Source organism: Lepisma saccharinum, chromosome 10, assembly GCF_977018435.1.
Source record: "Lepisma saccharinum chromosome 10, izLepSacc3.1, whole genome shotgun sequence".
Classification (NCBI taxonomy): Eukaryota; Metazoa; Arthropoda; class Insecta; order Zygentoma; family Lepismatidae; genus Lepisma; species Lepisma saccharinum.
Window position 1 is genome coordinate 64,106,449 of NC_139238.1, and position 21,870 is coordinate 64,128,318.

Here is a 21,870-nt window from a genome sequence, read left to right on the forward strand (position 1 = left end):
GATAAGTTGTAATCTATGAAAATTCGCAGGTGGAGGTTAGGTTTGCGTGTAAGTGTAGCCCCAACCAGGCATGCAAAGTAATTACTTAAATTTCTTGGAAGAATCTGACTGTACACAGGGAATCCAAATTTGTTTCTTGCGGACGCGTACCTGATGATTTTGTTACGCCACTGCGTGAAAATATTTAGTTCAGACGTACGCAGACGTATACAACAAAATGAGTTTCACAATACATCAATCCTGAAATTCAAAATTAGTACAACTAATGTGCAACAAAGTGAAAGTGGCTATATTTTTTTTAAAAAATGTCAAAGTTGATTGTACCAAAGATTTCATATGGAGTAAGTGACTATCGTTTTAAGATTTGTTAATGTTGAAACCGATTGTTTGGATATTTTGGCGTCCTAGGCAGGATTGTGGTTTAGCCCCTTCCCCCCCCCCTTTACCAAGCACCGACATTCTATGTGCGTCCGATGTTTTCATCTTATGGCATGGTTAGGGATATTTAAAAAGAATAATAACCCGTGACGCAACAGCCGAGGTGGGAGATCATCCAACCAGTTACGAGGTGACGTGTGGTCAGCACGACGAAGCCCAGTCGTTGTTGTAGGTTTCCGTGACCGGAATACGCTACTCATTCGTAGCTCCCCAAGAGACTCGAACCTGTGCGCGTCCAGTAGCTGGTGCCCAAAAGCATGCTCCTTAAACTGCATCGCAATGGTGCGGGACGGTCTGTAATATTTACATCCTTCAAATTTTGAAATAGAGAAACAAAGAAAATGTTATTAAAAATAATATAGGTTATATTTGTATATAAAGATTCGTAGCTTGATTGCATTTCTGCATTTAGCATCTTTAAAACCGTATTACTCGTATTACTACTACTTCAGTTAAAGAAAATTCCAGCAATGTGTTTGAAGAATACAACTGTGCCAAGTGTAAATTTCTCTGTCGTAATTTGTTATTATTATTGTTTAAATATGATAATCTGCTGACGTATCCGTGAAAATCTTTGAATCGATGCACATTGAGATTTCAAATTTAAAGAACGGATAGGGGCCTCGCGATATGTTGCTACGCCACTGATTATCAGACGCATCATTTGAAATTAAACTTCAAATTATTATTTCTGTCAAACTGATCACGCATTAATTTTTATCAAATGCTTTAGGGGTCGGGTACCCTATTCTACACCCTCGAATTTTAAATTTTTTTTTCTTTCATTATGAAGGTTATGTGATCCTATTTCTGAATAAAAAAACATTGGAGCGCGGAAAGAAGTATTTACGACTCTACAGCCGTTTGAAGTGGCGATTTTGTCGTTTGCAATAGTTCGGACGTATTTTTAACTATGTTCGCCGCGCTTTCTTTTTTCGATGAATTTAGGGGTGAATTGAGTGCTAATGGAACCTAACCTAACAGGCCTAACCTAACCTTGTGTGAATGGTTTGTGGGGCTATCCGTGGATGGTTTTTGGGGCTACGAGTGAAAGGTTTCCGGGCGTTATCGCACATTTACCAAGGCATTAAAAATTAGCCGGTGTCACCTGCCCCGAACACTATTTCTCACTTTTGTCGCATTGACTCATGAAGAAACAAAAATTAGCCAAATTTAATGCTGAAAGTAAAGCTGAGAAGTTAACTTACCTCTTTTTCCCAAGGCCAGGCATTGCAGGTGGAAGTTGAAACTAAAAGTCGTTAAGTGCAGTCAGTCGTATGCAATAAGTCGTCTTTTTTGTCCTTTTCCACAGAATATTGCCCTACCCCGTCGTTCCATGATAAAAATAAGAAGTCGCAAATTATCCCAGCCCACAAGTCATTCAGAAAACGGCCTACAGTTGCCGAAAAGCAATGTGCACGATGTTCCACAAGATAACGTATTTACACACGCTGAGGATACCGTTCAACAATATGTTGAATGATATTCCTCATCGTGTCTCGTCGCTGTTTTCCATACCTGTCAAACCACATGAACTCATCCAGATATAAGACATAAGAAGAAGAAGAAAATGTTCAGACCTGCGCCTGTGACATGAATTCAAGATTCGCCATGATCAAATCGCTGCAAAACCGTTTCGACGTTACATAAGGAATGTAAATATTGAAAAAACGTAAGTTTTATAGCACGTAGATCTTAAAAAATTACTTTCCGCGCTATTTAGAAACATCGTATGTTATGAAGAACTAATTTTCGTAACGATAATATGTGAAATGTGCGAAAAATCGAGGGTGTAGAAAAGGGTACCCGAGCCGAAATATTAATCTTGTGCTGCCATCTATGAACTTAAAATACAAGCCTGATATTTTTAGAACGCAAAATAAATTTTACACGTGATAGAGACAATAGCATGAACTAAGCCATTCACATGGTGGAGACAGAGCACGGAGATTTTGCCCGGTGTCCGGGGGAGGGGCAAACTCAACTTAAAACTAGCTGGTTTTAAGATAACTCTTGATCATGGACCCCTCCAGGAATTTTTGTAGCGAGTTCGGTTCTTTGATATGAAATTGATTGCGTATTAGTGACATCAATAATAATAGTATGTATTCAGTAATTAATATTATAAACTAGTAGTAACGAAAATATAAAGGTAAAGCTCTCCCCTGTGCCAGCAATGGAACAGGGTAGAAGTGCGAAATATGACCACACAGGATTCTAGTGGGAACTTACAGTGTGTTTAAAAATATATTAATTTAGTAATTGCCACCGGAGGGACTGTAGCTATACGAATTCGACTACCTACACGTTGTCTCCCCCTTACCCTTAAGTGTAATTTTCTGTCACCTATTGTCACGGGCTAAGATTACAATACAACCATTGTAATATTTTAGGTTACCTGTTTCTGAATCGAACCCTTGTCTCCTACGACAGGAGCGCCGAGAAATGTTCCAATGTTTTCACCGAAATGACATTTATTCCAAATGTGTGCTTATTTAGTACCCTTTACACATAAAAAGTTTCTGAATTTGAAATATGTGTTTATTTTTTAACTAAAGGAAGCAACCTAACCTAACCAAACTAACTAATGTTTGCAAGTTTGTTAGATAGGCACATTCTGACTTAGGAGCCGCGGAAAAATCTTGGAACACTAAAGCTTGACGTCCATTGAGACGCCGGAAACGCGGCAACACACCCGTTTCCGGCGTCTCACTGGGCGGTAACCTTAAAGATAACCTGTAGACTTCTAGCCGGAAATTCCGTGCTTCGGTTCCGTGCGTTTCCCTGTAGTGGGCGTTACATCATTTGATTTCAATAGAAGCAAACAACAGAAATTCTGTTGCCGGATGTTTCCGTGTTTCGCCGCGTCTCAGTGGGCGCCGCGAAACGAAAAGGTTTGGGAACAACGCGACAATGAGACGGCCCCCAACTGGACCACAGCTGCCCATCTATAAAAGTCCTGGGATAGCAACGATTTAAATGCCAGAGAGCATGAAAAAATCTTAATAATAGTCTATGCACCTCTACTTTAAGATTATATTTCGAGGGCTCATCACTCAGCAAACTTATTTTCCATATGGTCAAGATGAAATTCATCTTGATGACAAGAACTGTTTACCGGATGTGTTTGTTGAGTCTAACATACTACTCTACAGAGCACCATGGACTCATCAGATGTTACGAAGGTGAAAGAAGAAGGTATGTGTTTGCTGAACAAATGAGTGGTTAGGCTTGTGTTTAATCTGGAGACGCTACAGATCAGGGGCGACAACTTTTGAAAAATATTGTGCGGGATCAAACACTTGAGTTTCAAGTGCACAAGAAATCCTCCCCTCCCTTCCATGTGTCACGATATTTTCATAATATTGATATGACCACGGATAGTATCCATAATATAGAAGGCTTAAAATAGCAAATTGGAAATTTTCGCGTTTAGATTTGCTTTGTCGAACTAGGTGTGTTTTCGCAGTTGAACATACGCTATCTTTCTACCAAACAGTAATCTCACACTTTACGTAAATGGTTTTTGACACCACCACTTCACCTTGATTAACGACGTTAAATTTGGGGGGGGGGGGGGGGTTGAAAGTGACATTTTTCCTTTTCTTCGAACCTTCGAGTCTGCGAGGCTCGTATTAGCATGGACTTCCGCAGGATTTTTCCAGGGAGGGGCAAGGAAGGATTTATTTTCCGCGGGGAGAGCAAACCAGATATATTTTCCCCATAATAGTGTTGCCCCCTCGAAAAACGCTACGTCATTCAGAATGGCGCGCTTAATCCGCTTCCCTGTTGTACCATTCTCGCGTATTTCGGTGTTCAATTTTGGTTTCACGCTTAATCCGTTTTACACATAATCTCTTTCGCGGTTATTCCACCTTCCCATGCCTTATAATTAGGGAACGGATTTTAAGGTGCAGGACCTTTCCAAAAAATATAGCTGTTTTCATACACATCGTTTGAGATCTGTATTTTAGGACATGGAATCAAGTAAAATGAACACACTTTGTTGCACCTTTTTTTTAACCTTTTCGTGAGATTAGCAGATTTATCCCCTTTTTACCCCCTCTTTGATGCTTCAGCACCTTTTCCCTTCCTTTTCTTTAATGTTTTGTTAAAAAAATAGGACATAAAAATAAAATGATTTTCACTCTTGTGGAGCAACTACTAAAAATCCTATAGTCTCATTCTGTAGAGAGAACGAGAGCTCTAAAATGATATTACGTCCCCAATAGTTCCCAAGATAATGTAGCAAGACCTGCGAGAGAAAACAAAAACTTCATCAAAATGTATTTGGCAGAACCACAGTTCTCTATGCGATCCACGTGCATTATATACAGAAGGCGCAAAAAGGCATTTTGTCAGCACCTTTTTTGCACCTTTTTGAAACATTTTCAGAACCTTTTTTCCTTTTCCCGACCATAATTTTGCACCTTAAAATCCTTTCCCTATTTATAATAAGTAACAAATTATTGTGAGTGAAATGATATAATTTTAGATTGACACTCATTTTCGGGGGGGGGGGGGGTGTCCGTGGCCCCCCAATGCAGAATAGTAATTTGCCATAAAATAGGGTAATTATTCTCTAGTATCCTTTTCATATGTCTAGATCAACTATAAGTTGAATATCAAACACTTTTCTATTCTTACAGATCGCTGCGATAAGTTTTGCAACAATCTTAAAAAAAAATTATGATCATTGACGTCGCGTGAAAATTGTTGTGTCCACGTGTAGTGTTAGCTCCTTTGCTCTTCATCTTGTGAACACGGCCTTTCGCTTTGGCGCCAATCTCAAACTTCGGTCAAATGACGCATTTCCGGTCTTCACGATCCTTCGTTGTGTGAGGCCATTTCACTCATTCCATTGCCTGTTTTCAGCTAAACAGCTATCACAAGTCTGTCACGAGTTTTACACCTTCTTTTTTTACGTCTCGAGATACTGTGGACACAGGATGTAATGTAAAAATGGAGGAACAAAACCAGGCGGCAGGACTCTTTAAGAAAGTGTCAAATTAGTTATAATCAGCAAATTTCTTGCAGGAAGCGATGTGTCGTTGTGTCAAAAGTCACTTGATAAGATGTAGAAACGCAAGCAAATGGTCGATTATGTAAAGGGGTCAAGATTCTATGCGGCACTCATTTGACAAAGTTAATTATGTATGTTTATGTTTTATTGGTTTTGGCGAGTGCTGAATACAAGCGAAATCTTGACCAGGGGCGTAGCGAGACTCATTGTGCCCCCGGGCAGGCTATACAAGTGGGGCACCCTAACAAGTTTCCGCTATTAGTGGCTGAATCTTTGAATACAAAAAGGGGTAAATTTTAGCATATAGGGGTTGTAAATAAATATAATTCTTTTGATTATGATTAAAGAGGGGTTTATCTGCTTTTGACAAATGCTAAAGGCTAACAGTAAGTGTGTGTACAAAATAACTACTAATATAGATGAAGCGAAATCCAATAACCATTTACAATAGTAGACTTAAATGATTTCTTTATTGAATCTTTTGTCTGCAAAATAATCTATTGCTGTCTTAAAACTGATTTTTTTCTTGGCTCTGTCATTTTCAATTGAAAGTAAATGAAAACATTAAAACCATACCACTACGGTGTTCCTGACTTCGTGATCTATCTGCCTTTGTTACCGTTAGAGGGACAGTAAGGTACATTAAACAGGCCGTACACACATGAGGATAACTGGAAGTCAATGAAGTGTGCTGTATCAAAAGATCACCAAGCTCTTTCGCATCGCTCATGTCCTTTATCTTGTGTTTGCAAGATAGTATTTTTGACAGAAATGAATGTGATACATAGTTTAGAAATGTTTCAAATTTTCAGCTTCTTGCGTAACTCAGTGTCTATGGAACTTGACAAAAAAGGTTGTACCACTTTGTACGCGTCTTACAGCCTCTTCCATACATTTAAAACGATTGTTCATTTGTGGGCAAATTGTGTCATCAGCAAAAATACTCCGGGGCACCGCCCGGCTACCCAGTCTAGCTTCGCCCCTGTCTTGGCCTTCAGTATTACGTACTGGAGAAAAATGCTAACCTTGAGCCTGGACCATTTTCCACTTCAAGCTCTGTTTTTAGACGTTGATTAAACTTTCAGTACCAGCGGAGGGAACCATTTTATGATTAACTATATTATTGGGTGCCCACAGGGAGCGTCAAGAGGGCCATTTGCCCCACCCTAGTACTTTATATTCTATTCACCACCCTTTGTTTTACTAGTTTTGTATCATCTTCGAAGTTTCGCCTTAAGCCTCAACTGGGCCTATGGCAGACGCCAGGACAGCTATTTGCGAAATTTCCCCATCTTTCGAAAAACTGCTATGATATTCCAAAATATGAAATATAACATATGTTTAGAATTCCTTCTAGAGCATTCACGTGCATCTTCATGTGGTTGACAATCAGATATAAGGTTGCAATTACTATTTAATCTATCATGAAGGGAAATCATTACTTACGCAGATTTCCTATAACATACAAATATAAATTATGATGTACCTACGACTTTCATAAGATTCTATGATCAATAATTTGATTCATGTTGCCTGTATCTTCTGACAAAAGTCAGAACTGCTAGTGGTGCCATCCAAGAGTATACCACTAAAATGACCCCTTATCACTTCGCCATAGAATCGCTATTGCCAAACCCATCAAGTGCTGAAAAATCACCCCTTTTGGTTGCAACCACAAATTCACATAGCAGCAATCATAAGACTTCAAATCTTTCGATAATTTATTTCATTTTCTCTCCCCAAAGCAGCTTTCTGGAATACAAGTTCACTCTATCTTGAACCACTAATTAATTTCTAAATATTAAACAAGTAATGAAAATCATTTTGAGGTGTCTTAATAGACGAGGCTTTCTAATGCAGAAAAATAGTTTTCATGTTGTAAGTATCAAATCAAAGTTTGGGTTGCACCACTTTTGAAACACTCACAATACAATAATTTGCAACACGTTTGTTTACTAATAACTATGATTTCACTTTGTAATATTTCACGAGTCGCTTGTTATTATTATCATCATTATTTTGGTTTCGTTAATTTTAACACGTTAAGATCTGTGCGCATTAGTTTTTAGTTTCCCGGCAGGCTCTGTGTATCATTTCTATGCACAAATAACATTGATAACAATGGCCCGGTAATTTTCTGTGCAGATGGCAGTAGTTCATGCTTAGAAACTCAGACTTACTTTCATTTGTTTAACATTGAGTTACATTCCGCAGTAATGTAGTTAGAAATTTTGGAATTTAATTAAGTAAATTAAACTATGTGTTTTAATTTGGATATACGTCATCTCACAAAGTTTATATAAAAGAATTACATCAGGCGACCACGTATATCAATATTACGCTAATATTTGTCTAAAATAGCACCTGACCCTGACCAGTAAAATAGTGAAATATGGTCTCGCGCTTAACATGTTGAGGCATGGTTCTGAAATATACCTTGCCGAGGACGTTTTGGAAAATTTTCAAATTTTATTGCATAGCTTTTCATTTGTACCTTATTAATAAATTCTTCCAATTCGGTGTGTTTTACCTTTTTAAGGTGCAACTGTATATTGACATCCGAAATAAAATTATTGTTGTCTCTATTTCGTATCGTGTGGTACACTACAGTGGCGGCGGTTGGGTTACAAAACTAAGGGGGCAAGGTGCAAAAGGGGGGGCAAGGACAGTTTACTTTCCCTTGGTACATAAGGTTTAGCATAGTGGGGGCAAAAGTGGAAAAAAGTGGGGGAAACTGCCCCCTCGCCTCCCTAATCGCCGCCACTGGTACACTACTGTGCCACAATGTAGAGGAACCCCCTTTGCCCCCCCCACATCCACAAAGAAGCGGAAAGTGATGTATGGCTTCTGTTTCCTCGTCCACGTGAATGTTGGATGCTTGCCCCGTGGCAGCTGTCATCAAAAGCATTGACGTCAACTGGTGATCTTTTGGGCCTACCAAAATTCCAAATTTCAAGGCCATCTAGTAAAAATTTCATTGCGACATTACGCAGCACAAAATTCTCAATGAGATATTTTAGTGCCATTACTAGATTCTGTGATCGAGTTAGTGATTTCCCTAGCCGCCATTCCCCGCCATTGTATTATTTTAACCAACATATCTACACAGTCATGTCAACAGGGTGTTGCCGTACAAAAGCAACAAAGTTTCACAGCCAGTAAGTGGCATCCAAGGCAAACAACTTTTATTGACAACTTTTTGCTCGTTCAGGACCGTAGACAAACACGTAGTGCAGAATGTATATCTTTTTTCTGTAGGGCATATTAAAAACATACAGGGTATTACCGTGCAAACCAGCAGACTTTCACACGGGGTAGAGAAGGCATGCCACGAACCGGTAAATTCAGTTTTGAGCCTCGTTGCTCTGATCCTAATCATTTTACTCGTAAATTCCTTTGTATTTATAAAAATAATTAATATATATATATATACCCCTAATAAATTATGGCATCGTAAAGAGTAAGAATGCAATGTGGCTTGTAAACAAATATAAAATTAGGGTCAAATTAGTTTGAAAAGTAACTTTACAAAGACTGACACAAATCAATCGAGATTCTTTAGAAATTCGTGAAAAAGCTAAGTAACTACGATAGTAAGTAAGAAATGAATGATCTGTCCTTAAGCGTAATTTGGGACTCTGGCGTTTATTAAAATGTACAAATGTATCTTTGTTAACTACTTGAGACTTGAGGTTCATTCTGTGACCCCGCAAGTTTTGCTCCAAGTTACGCTGCTGATTCAACCCAACACAGCTGACCTCCCAAGTGTCTTGAGACTACATTTGAGCCTTCCTTGTACTTATCTGCCGGCGAATCAGGAATTCAAGTTTTTGTTTCGTCATAAAACATAACAGATTACTCTAACGGAAAGAGAGTTTGCTTTTTAGGCCTATGTTGTTTGTGATTACGTCCATCTATCTGCTTTGTACTTTTCTTGTCTGTGTTTTGCATAAGCACTGAGAATGTGCCAACAGCAGTTGGCCGTTGATGCTGTCATGTGGAACATATTGAACACAAGGCAACATCTGCGGATGCAGATTAGGATTAATAGTAGCCGAGACAAAAACATTCAAGGAGGATCATCAAGGAAAACATATTTGGGTCCGGAATGTGGCGCGGTGTTTTGCCTAAATAGAATTTGACTATACAATATTAGGAACTACTCGCGTTGTCTTTCAAAAACCTGGACCTGCCAGATACTCCGGAAGGGAATATAGACGTTAATATTGGTTTAAAGATTGCGATGTTTTACTCTAAATCCAAGAACTTGTAAACATGAAAATGTGTGGCGCGTAATACGTATATGTATGTATGCACACACACACATACACATGCATTGTTGTTGTTGAGTTTGTTTTTAAGGCCACCCCATTGCATTCCACAATCCAGACTAGATCCATGTATATTATGGATACCCATTGGACATCAAATTCTGGATATCCATCGGATAACTCAATCAATTCTAAATATCCAATACGTAGCCCAATGCACAGAAAGGCTAATCGGGACAGGACCTGCAGTTTAAAGTATGATCCGAACCACTACTATGTGCGGCGATTGGGTGCCAAACCTTACGGGGCAAGGACAGTTATCCCCCCCCCCACGCTCCCTCCCTCCCTACTCTAATTGCCGCCACTGGCGATTTCGATGGAAAATCGAATGCTATTGCGTACGGAAACACCACTTGACTCAATCTTGCTCAGTTGTCTGCTCGTGACGTCACAACTAATATGGTCCGTTGTCACCATACCTCCCCCAACCTATTCCCAAGCACCTCCCCCCCCCCCCGGACCCCACTTAACACTTTTCAGTTCGAGTGGAATTTCGGCAAGGTATTGCCCTGTACTCGGTGTGACAAAATCGGGACATTCTCTGTGAAACAGGGACGTTTAGTCACCTTACTTGAAACTGTAATGCATATATTGCACCATTGGGAAATTTCTCGTTATCATCTTTGTGTTGTCAGGAACATTCACAGAATATACGTGTATACACATTGTGTGCATATACGAGGGGCAGTCAAATTAAAACCTTAATTTATTTTTTATCTAGTAGATTTCTGCATGTAGAGTTGCACAATTTTGCTGCATTTTAGTATAGACCCATTGCTGATCCACATGGTGCCTGAAGAAGAAGAATATTTGGGATCTACGTGTAGTCATTTATGAGCCACCGCGAAGGTCTTTCTACCCATCTGCGTGCGGACTGAGGCCATTGGCGAAATTCCTCCTCTATTTGTAAACTTGCTGGCGTATTAAGCATGCATAGAGACGTTGAATTTTAATTTGCCGTAGAATGTCTATAAGTTTTAGCACAGACTAAGATATAACATCCCTGAGAGCAAGAAACCACTGGTCTTCGCTGGTGCATGTGTGTACAGGAGGCGCCATCTTTAAAATGACAAAAATGATGTTCTGAAGCTCAGTGTTGCAGCCTTGAGGTCGTTTTGTAAATAACGGTCGTTACCTCATGTAAATTTGAGCTGTTTACAGTCTGTCCTGTAATTCTTGTCGGACTTTTAAAGTTTTCATTTGACTAGTTCCTGACTTATTTTCTCCATGTCGTCCCAGCTCGCTTTGCAGAAGGACGCTTGTTGTCAGAGAACAGAGACACCAAGACGTATAAATAGATCAAGCAAGTCACGCGTAGAAACGCAAATTCCTGGATTAATTTTACACCGACTTGCACCCATTGTTATCAAAGCAACTGCCGACTCCTTTCAAGCACGCGTCTCCTAGGAGGAGGGGAGAGTGACCGGATATTTAGGCGTCCCACGTGAATTACGTCCACCTACAGAACTTACAGCGGTGGACGCATAATATGTTTGTATAGGGTGCAATCGGAGGACATTGTCGCCATGGTGACGCGGGCAAAACAAACAACCAAAGAAGCAGGGGAGTCAAGATCTCCTGTTGGATTCATGGAAGCATGCTAACCAGTTTTGACTGCCTCACGCCGTAGTGTTTTGACCCTGTCCGGGAAAACAAATAACATTGCGACAGGCATTGTTCTTTTGTTACAGGCGTGAAGTTAAAATGGAATTGTTTTTCAGCATACTCTTCAGTGCCGTCGCCATTTTGTTGGGGTGAAGGTGAATTCAGGCATGCAGAGCCGACCGGCTCTAGGGGAAAAAGTACATCAATTTGATTTGATGCATTCTGAGTCTATGGTCGTGTCCGAAAGGTGCAAGACTGAACTTGAAGCGAGCATCCTCCGAGAATGGTCTTGAAGTCGTGGACTGGAAGTGAAAGTTTCGAATTGCACTTCGACTGCAGCGCCAAATATGATCAGTAGATAAAACTGAGGACACGTTGTTTTCTCCGCATTTTAAACAGTGGTTTGCACCATAAAAATCACATAGCATTTTGAAATTGGATTGGATTGATTTGTTGTTTTAAGCCCACTTTATGCACAGTAAGGCTAATCGGGACTGGACCTACAGTTTAAAGTGGGATCCGAACCACTATGTGCCTCCACCGAGAATCGAACCCTTGATTACAAGGCGACGACGCTACCACTGCGCCATCGGGGAGGCCCCAGCATTTTAAAATGTTCTCATACATACACATCCACACATTAAAAGAACAACCAACAACTTGCTGAATTTCTACAAACAAATGAACAACGAGTCCACGAGTCAAGTACTCACCTGCAACGATGCGTGCACCGCGCTGCGGTCTCGATTGCTCGTTAAATTGCAGCTTTCGAACTGCACTAGATGACGTCACTTCCAACAAGACCATACTTCAAGTCTGCTCTTTGTACCTTTCGGACACAGCCTGTTCAAGAAAGGACTTTAGAAGTTAGGAAAAACTACTCACGAAGTTTATATTGTGTGACCTCATCTAAAATTATATTTCGAATTCTACAAACTGTGGAACCATTTATTCTTTGGATTAAATGGTAGAATATGAAAATCTGGTTCCTTTACTTTTTCACTAATTTTTTCGATCTAATAAATATTTTACATTGATTACTCTGTTCGCATACTAACCAAGTGAACTGTTATTAGCAATAAAAACAACAAACTTTCTGCTTTCGTTAAATTGCCGCTTTCGAACTGAACTAGATGACGTCACTTCCGACAAGACCATACTTCAAGTTTGCTCTTTGTACCTTTCGGACACAGCCTGTTCAAGAAAGGACTTTAGAAGTTAGGAAAAACTACTCACGAAGTTTATATTGTGTGACCTCATCTAAAATTATATTTCGAATTCTACAAACTGTGGAACCATTTATTCTTTGGATTAAATGGTAGAATATGAAAATCTGGTTCCTTTACTTTTTCACTAATTTTTTCGATCTAATAAATATTTTACATTGATTACTCTGTTCGCATACTAACCAAGTGAACTGTTATTAGCAATAAAAACAACAAACTTTCTGCTTTCGTTAAATTGCCGCTTTCGAACTGAACTAGATGACGTCACTTCCGACAAGACCATACTTCAAGTTTGCTCTTTGTACCTTTCGGACACAGCCTGTTCAAGAAAGGACTTTAGAAGTTAGGAAAAACTACTCACGAAGTTTATATTGTGTGACCTCATCTAAAATTATATTTCGAATTCTAAAAACTGTGGAACCATTCATTCTTTGAATTAAATGGTAGAATATGAAAATGTGGTTCCTTTACTTTTTCACTAATTTTTTCGATCTAATAAATATTTTACATTGATTACTCTGTTCGCATACTAACCAAGTGAACTGTTATTAGCAATAAAAACAACAAACTTTCTGCTTTCTTGTAACTTGAAATTAACAATGCCAATTTCCAGGGAGGAGATCGACTGACCCGTTCGACACACCCTCCCAACGCCCATGGAGAGAGCGCTTATCAACAACCAAAAGGCAAATGTGTTATAATATGATTATAAATAGTTCCAACTTTTAAATTTAGTCAACACATGTGCATTAGACAATTATAATTTTCGAAACACGTAAAATATATTTTCCTTTGATTTGATGAAGTGCCGACTGCAGACTCATGTTTGAGTTCAATCTTTTCGCTTCACTGCCTAAATCCACTGGTTTTTCCGTATCGGGTCTGTCTGAAAACGATGCATAGAAGTCTGAGAACAATTATTTGTTCCCTATCTCATGTTGAAACGAAAAGACACACAAAGAGTGTTGCCTTTTCCGAAAACACTGCCTTTACACCTTTGAATTCCATGTTGTTCTTTTCAAAACCGGAAGTGCAGTCCCCACCAGCGCCAAGGAAGCACAGAAATGTAAACATCCGGTGAATAGCGCCCTTACTCTTTGGGGTAATCGTGGTGATGAGTATCGATGATAATTGGATGAAATTGATGAGGAAATAAAATCACAAAGTAACACCCATTGACTTTCAGAGTAGCGACTGATCAAACACCGAATGTTGCTGCATCATTACATTCTTCTTAATTTTCATCCATTTGCCTTCATTCTTATTGTTACTATAGTAGTTGATTACCCGACGTTGCCCGGGTGTTTAATGAATTCTAACTATGGCGTAAAATGTAACTAATTTTATTTACAGGTATTTAAAAGTAGGCTATACACTATACAAATTATAAAAAAATATATATTTTACAAATTCACTATAATATAAATTTAACAACAATTTGTGAACAACATTTTTAGTTCCACCTTAAAGTGCAAGAATAAATAAATTGAACGGCATTGGGAGTGTCACAATTCATCTTAGCGACCCCGAAAACTATGGATTCCACACTAATATCCGTCGTTTTAGATTATTTTTACCCTAGGGATGGCAGGGGTGTCTTGGAGTTGAATGGCATTAATAGTGTCTCTATTCATCGTAGCGACCCCGAAAACTATTGATTCCACACTAATGTAGGTCGTTTTCGATTATTTTCACATGTCACCCCCTTCCCACCCCACCCATAGGTTTGCCTTGGGAGTCGAACGACATTGGGAGTGTCCCTATTCATCTTATCGACCCCGAAAACTATGGATTCCACACTAATATCGGTCGTTTTCGATTATTTTTACATGTCACCTCCTTCCCATCCCTACCCCTAGGTGTGCCAGGGGTGTTTTGGAGTTGATTGGCATTGGAAGGGTCACTATTCATCTTAGCGACCCAGAAAACAATGGATTCCACACTAATTTCGGTCGTTTTACATGTCAGTGCCAGGGGTGTCTTGGAGTTGAACGGAATTGGGAGTATCTCTATTCATCTTATCGACCCCGAAAACTATGGATTCCACCCTAATATTGGTCGTTTTCGATTATTTTTACATATCACCCCCTTCACACTGCCACCCCTAGGTGTGCCAGGTGTGTTTGAAGTTGAACGGCATTGGGAGAGTCACTATTCATCTTAGCGACCCCGAAAACTGTGGATTCCACACTAATATCGGTCGTTTTCGATTATTTTTACATATCACCCCTTCCCACCCCCACCCCTATGGACACCAGGGGTGTGTTACCCCCACAGTATTTCTTTCCAGATTGTAAGTCATATGTGTACCAAGTTTGGTCATCGTGAATGTCACCAATTAGCTTGGCGACTCCAAAAACTATGGATTGGACACTAATCTTGGTCATTTTTGACATTTTAATTTTCACCCCCTCTCATCCCGATAAGTGATGAACTTGAAGTGTAACGGCATTAGGAGTGTCACTATTCATCTTAGCGACCCCGAAAACTAAGGATTTCACACCAATATCGTTCGTTTTCGAATATTTTTACATGTCACCTATTTCCCACCCCCACCCCTAGGGGTGCCACGGGTCTGCTTTCCCCACAGTATTTCTTTCGAGATTGCAAGTGATACGTGTTCCAAGTTTGGTTGAAATCGTTCCAGACGTTCAAGAGTTATGCTGGAACAAACACACATACATCCATTTATATATATATATAGAGATTAACCTAGATATCTAGAAATGCGATGTAGGAGAGAAATATAAATACTTCATTGTTCAGATGTTAAAATTTCATTTTTGGAAGTATAAGTCACATGGCTCTCTCTCTCGGATAATTCTTATGTGCTGAGAGCAGAAATTACACATGAAATGCTGTACTCCTTTATATTTTTTTTTTAAAAAAATGTCTGAAGTTGTTTTTAACTTAATGTTATCCAAACACTCAATCCTTACAGGTAGGCAGCGACATATACACAACGAATTGGCACATTGCATAACAGCCAAGGATTTCCATTGATGGTAATGATTCCCAGGTTTGATTCCCAGTGGGAGCCCTCCCTCCCAAATTTTGGCATTGACCCAGTGTTGTGAGGACAATTGGGGAACTACTTGAAAAGAAGAAGTAGTGGGCTCTGGTCTCAAAAGCCAGAAAGCCAGGGCAATGGGGCTCAATTTGCTGACCATGCATCACTCAGTGAAAAGCTGATCTGGCAAGCCTTGGCCCTTAGAGGGCTGCTGTGCCATGGAATGACAAAATGAAACTTTTCCCTTTTATGTTTCATTTTAGTACTTTATTGTGGAATGCAAGTGATATTGGCAGAGGAAAAGGATATCAAATGAAATAAAATATCTTGGGAGAGAGGACGGAGATTTTCAAAGTATCCACCTCAGAATTTTCATCTTTGCCATTATTTTTCTTTTTCAGAATGGATACTCTTGTGCTATTTTGTTCTGTGGTTTGGATTTCCTGACCATAATAATTTGTTGACTGATTCCAATCATGAGTTAGCTTTGTTTCATTGCTTTATACCTCACACAGATTGTCACTTGTAAAATTGTGTGTATATATGTATTTTTAAGTCATGGTAGTTACTGTTTTTTTTTATTATTTAGAAGATGCTTATACACATAGGTTAATAGAGACATAAAAGGTTAATAGGAACATACTGTTTTACATGGGATTCAGATTACTGAAGTATTGTTTAATATCCCAGTAACATGTTAACTTGCTACCACTAAGTTATATGAAACTAACACTAAAAACTAAACTCAGAAGTGCAACAGCCCTTTGAGTGCCAGGGGTGACACGTCAATGCACACAGTTCCATTCCTACTGTATCCTGGATTTGAAACCACAACCCACAACATCTTCATTTCAAGTAGCTCCCCAATTTTCCTGTACATGCTGCGTCAACACCAAAATTTCGGATCTTCCAAAGGGATCCAACCTGGGACCTCTCACAGCAAAAGTGAAACTGCTAATCATTTGGCTATTCAGGAGCCATACAAAGCTGTATTAACCAATCTATATTATATGCTTTGCATCTCTCTATAGTATCTACAAGGAATAAGTTGTTCGTCATTAACTTTTGAGGCATTACTAATTGATTCCGGCAATGAGAATTTGGCAGGAAAAACACTATTTGTGCACTTTTATTAATTTTTAACGATAAGGTCAGTATTTGAAGTCCAAGGACATTTGAATGAGCTCAGTTATTTTATCTATATTGAAGTTATTAATGCTTCGACCTCTTGCTCACTCATGTACACTAATCTTTGTATGTCATTTCTCTACTATTGAGTGAAATTATCTAACTTACACGAAAACAGGTCTGCTCATAAAATGACACACTTTTGTTGTGATATGCATAGTTTAACCTAGCATCGACATTAACCCTAGCTCTCCTATGCCAATTCTGCAACATGATAGATTAAAGGGGAATAATTGAATGAATGAGTTAAAATTTTTGGTTGTGTTGGCACATATGGTCATTTTGCACCTAGGAGTTTAAAAAGGGGCGTAAAAAGTCCCTTGAGAAAGGTTAAAAGTGTAGGTTGTAAAATGACCTGCACAGGACATACAAAACACATTACAAAAATAAGGACACACTAAAAAGAAACTTCTTCAGAGACAGATAGTTATTCGGTAGGGTGCCTGACTGCCACGCAGGAGACCCAGGTTCAATTTCCAGAGTTGGTGATCTAAGGTAGGAATTTTTTCGGCCTTGTCCCTGCATAAAGTGGCTCCAGGGCTCACCCAACCTCAAATCAATAGCTCCCAGGGGCAACCCTTGGGGTAAATGTGGCTGGAGCATGGTGCTGATCACATCATCTCCAAAATGACCGAGATCGAGAATGTGTGGGGCCTTACCCCCCATATTTCCTAAATGTGCCTCCATGGCACGGTGCTATATGCACAGGGAACTTTACCTTACCTACCTTCAGAGACAGTGGAAAAGTTCCACTGTTCTCACAAATCTGAAAGCATTACATAAAACACATCATCATCACCCAATATGGATGATAAATTGGTTAAAAACTGTCTGAGGAAATTAAAATTGGCACATTTGAGAAAGATCTGCCAAACATTTAAATCAACATTACAGACATGGCACAGCTGAGGGCCCAGACGTTGCAGCAAATGAGGATATGAGAGATGGCTGTGTCCAATTTGAAGCCAAGTTAATATGATATTTACTTGACAGGATAAATGGTATAAACAATGCCATGCACAAGTACTGGGTTTGATAGCATGAAGCTTGTTCCTCATCACCTCATTGCAATCTTCCTGCCACCTGTTAAGAAGGGTGCAACGAGAAACATTCTGCAGGTTCTCTGCTCTGGTTTGTCCTTATATGGTATTTAAAAGTCAGTGTTTATCATTGATTACTGAGACTGTGTTTAGTGATAACTTATAACCCTTGGTGCAAGAGCCCATTGAGGGCTGGGGCCTACCTACCGACTACCGACCTCACTCCCATCTGATTCTACTCACCCAAGGTGGGAGATCACTCAACCAGTTACAGAGTGATGTGTGGTCTGCACAACGAACCCCCCACTCATTGTTTTAGCTTTTCATGACTGGGTTATGCTACTCATTCATAGCTTCCCAATTTCCTCACAATGGTGGGTGGCCACTGGTCTCGTACACAGGTCGAAATCTCAGGAGAAAAGTTGTTACGCTTCTCACAGGAGACTCGTAGCTGGAGCCATGGTGCGGGATGTGTGTGTAGTGAACTATTTTAATAATTCATACTGGTTTGTAACATTAGTTTATTACAAATTTTACATCAGCTTAGTTTAGTCATGAGAGCTGATTGTTTTTTTTTCTTTTCTTTTCAGTTGCATCCTGGTTCATTTCTCCTGTTCTGTCTGGCATTGTTTCTGTTTCCATCTACCTCCTTATTAGGCGATTGATTCTTAGACAACCACAGCCGTTGAAGCCAGGGTTTCAAGCTCTTCCATTCTTCTATGGGATTACAGTTCTTATTAATGTCTTCTCCATCGTCCATGATGGGCCAAGATGTAAGTACCCAATTCTAATTGGTTTCTTTTAGGGTGCAATCAGTGATCGAATTGGGCCGGTATGAGCCCGTATCCCATACCGGTAGTAAATTAGTATGCCAAACAGCAAACCGACGGTAAATTTTTAAAATTAGTACTTATTTATTGGAGCTGATCGCATAAGTAGCTATGCAATGGTGAACAATGTACTCGCTCATTTCTCTCTCTCTCTCTCTCTCTCTCTCTCTCTCTCTTTGTGGTGATAATAGAGAATGAGAATCGATAGATTATTTAATAAATCACGTAAAGAAAAATATTGTATCAAAAGACAGGTCTGAGCATACCGGCAGTAAATTATTTCCAATTCAACCACTGGTGCAATGTTATTCTTTCGTAAAACCCGGAAAATTCAAATATCTCAAAGACTATGCATTTTATTTAGAACATGCACTTGTGAATATGTAGCTTCATTCATGATAAACACGTCCACATTACAGAAGGTGCTGGAAACCAGTGGTGTAGCAAGGGGTGGGCAAAATGGGTGACTGCTTGGGGTCTCGCACCCGATGGGGCTCATACCAAATATAATAAATAGAAGTGAGAAAAATATACATACACAAAATGAAATAAATAGTAAGCAAAAATAGGATTCTTCTGATTACTAATAAAACAATAAGTCATATATAAATATAAAGACAACACAAGAAATTCAAGTCTTAGTAAAGTCACTAATAAGTGCCTCCGCTGAGAAATAAAGCATAAAAATCTAATAAACAAAATAATTAATATAAATAATACTCTTAGCATACGTTTTTATAGTTTAATAAAAATAGTGGTCTTGTAAATCACCAATGAATTATTAATTCTAAAAACATCAAGGAGGATATAACTACATCACCAATAACTCCCAAAGCTAATATTCTAATTAAACTACCCCTTGATATTAAAATTCAATTAATACTAATTACTATTATATTACTAGTAGCACTAATAATATTACAAATAAAACATCCATTATCTATAGGAATTATACTAATTATACACACTATTACTGCCTATCTGACAATATCAACATTTTTAAAATCCGCATGACTTTTCCTATGTACTATTCCTAGTATTTCTAGGAGGGATGCTAGTTCTCTTCATTTATACAACAAGACTCGCAACAAATGAAATATTCAAACTAAGAATAAAAATACTAATAGTAAATGTAATCCCAATATTATGTCTATTTCTGTTAACAGTAACAAACCCATTAATAACCCCTATGGACATTTTTTTCTTGCGGGCGTGTACTTGTTACGCCATTGCATCAAGTATTTAATACTACAAGAACATTCAGGCATGTGCAACAAAATAAGATTTACAATTATCATCTAAGTCCTGAAATTCAAAATTAACTGGTACAAACTCAGAATGTATATTTTAAAAAAAAATCAAATTAGCTGTACACCAGTTGATTGTACAAAAGATTCCACATGTATGGAGCAAATGACTATCGTTTTAAAATTTGCTGATATTGAAACCGATTGTGTTGAAGAGCTAGGAGCTAGATACTTTGGAACCCTAGGCAGGATTGTTGTTCAGAGGCTCCCCCCCCCCACTCTATACCAAGTACCGACATTTTATGTGAGTCCTATATTTTCTTCTTATGCCACAATTTGTGATATTTACACCCTAGAAATTTTGAAATGAAGAAACAAAGGAAAAAGTCACTAATAATAACATAGGTTATATGGATTTTTAAGTTCTAAAAAGCATACTTTTAGGTTCCTAAAATAGGCTCTAAAAATCCTAAAATAGGTTCTTAAAATCTTAAATTAGGCTTGAAAAATACTGCTTAGGTACAATCCTTATAAGCAAAATTTCGAAAAAACTAAGAAATGAAATGAAACTATGAAAACTAAATATTAATTTTCTAACCAAATTTTCATTTGTATACATCATTTTCATAATTATCCACAAATTATTGTAATATGATACTTGTACTGTTCACAAAAGTTACTTGTTGATATTAAAAAATTAATTATGTATCAGGGTGCTACTCATTAGGAATTCCTTGACTTCCAAGAATTGTGTATGAATTATAGGCTCCAGGAATTATGGGTGAAATTTTCTCTGTACATGTGAAAAATTGCAATTTTTATCAATCCAAATCCCATTGAATTTATACCTATTTATAAATGCTCTGAGGCAAGTTTTTCACAGTTTAGCTTTTATTTTTATCGAGGAAGGAAAATAAAGCTGCATGAAGAATAAAACAGAATTCCCTCAATCCATTTACTTTGTTAGTGTCCTTTGCAGAACTATCTATCTGACAGACCTAAGGTTATTGCAAGATAAGATATCTTGAATTTGGATTAGGTAATTTGAATTGGAATTCTTGTACAATTAACAATTTTTCATAAATTAGTATATTCCATTACATTTGTGACTTGTGTTAAATATGTATTTCAAGTCTGAGTATGTAAATGCCAATGTACAGTCCGCATCTTAAATTAAATATTTTAAATATATTGTTTAATTGAATTCAATTAGAATTTTTGGATACGTTGTAATCACACAGACCCTTTATGTTATTAATATATTCGTGTGTGTCTGTGTGGGTGGTGAGAGGTGGTAATACGTAAGGTTGAAAGAGAGAAATCATCTGTTTGTACCCTTGAAGTTTTGGAAAGTTTGTCTTGATAACCAGGAATTATACTTCAATTTTATCATGGCCCTGGGGTGGCCACCATGAATACATAAAAATCTTTTTTTGGTGTTATCCACAGACAGCCTTTTGTCTTTGAGGATCTTCTTACATGTTGAAAATGAGGTTTCAACAGAAACATAGTCAGTGGTGCAAATTTGAATGCTGAAACATTACTTCGCAAGGTGTGAATGCCACAAAGCAGATCAGAAGTTTGTACTTTGGACTGTGTAGGTAACAGTGGCGAGAGACATTTTGCTTTGTTTAGAGATTTGAAAAAAGCATTATGGACTTGGAGGGAGGGAAATCGACAGAAAGTATGTTTCAGTCACGCAAGTCATTGAATTTTTTCACCTAACAGAAAATACCTCTTAGTTTAGGCACTATAAAACTTTGTCAGTTGTTGAGTTTTTTAATGACACACTGACATAACTTGTTATTTCTCATTTACCTGCAAAGGAAATTAATAGGTTAAAAACCTAAAATCCGAGCTCTAGTTATATTTAAGGATTTGTAGTTTGCATTTCTTTTTTTTAAGTTTAGCATATTTAAGCATAGTTCAGTT

The 21,870-nt window shown here is 38.3% G+C and overlaps 1 protein-coding gene across 7 annotated transcripts in view; it reads left to right on the forward strand.

Moving 5' to 3' along the window:
- NaPi-III (Na[+]-dependent inorganic phosphate cotransporter type III) overlaps positions 1–21,870 on the forward strand; it is a 418,225-nt gene that overhangs the window by 352,183 nt on the left and 44,172 nt on the right. For all 7 annotated transcript variants that reach the window (XM_083129869.1, XM_083129872.1, XM_083129871.1 and 4 more), the window contains one exon: positions 18,452–18,634. In XM_083129869.1, the coding sequence (XP_082985995.1) occupies positions 18,452–18,634 (183 nt within the window). The remainder of the gene's footprint in view (positions 1–18,451; positions 18,635–21,870) is intronic.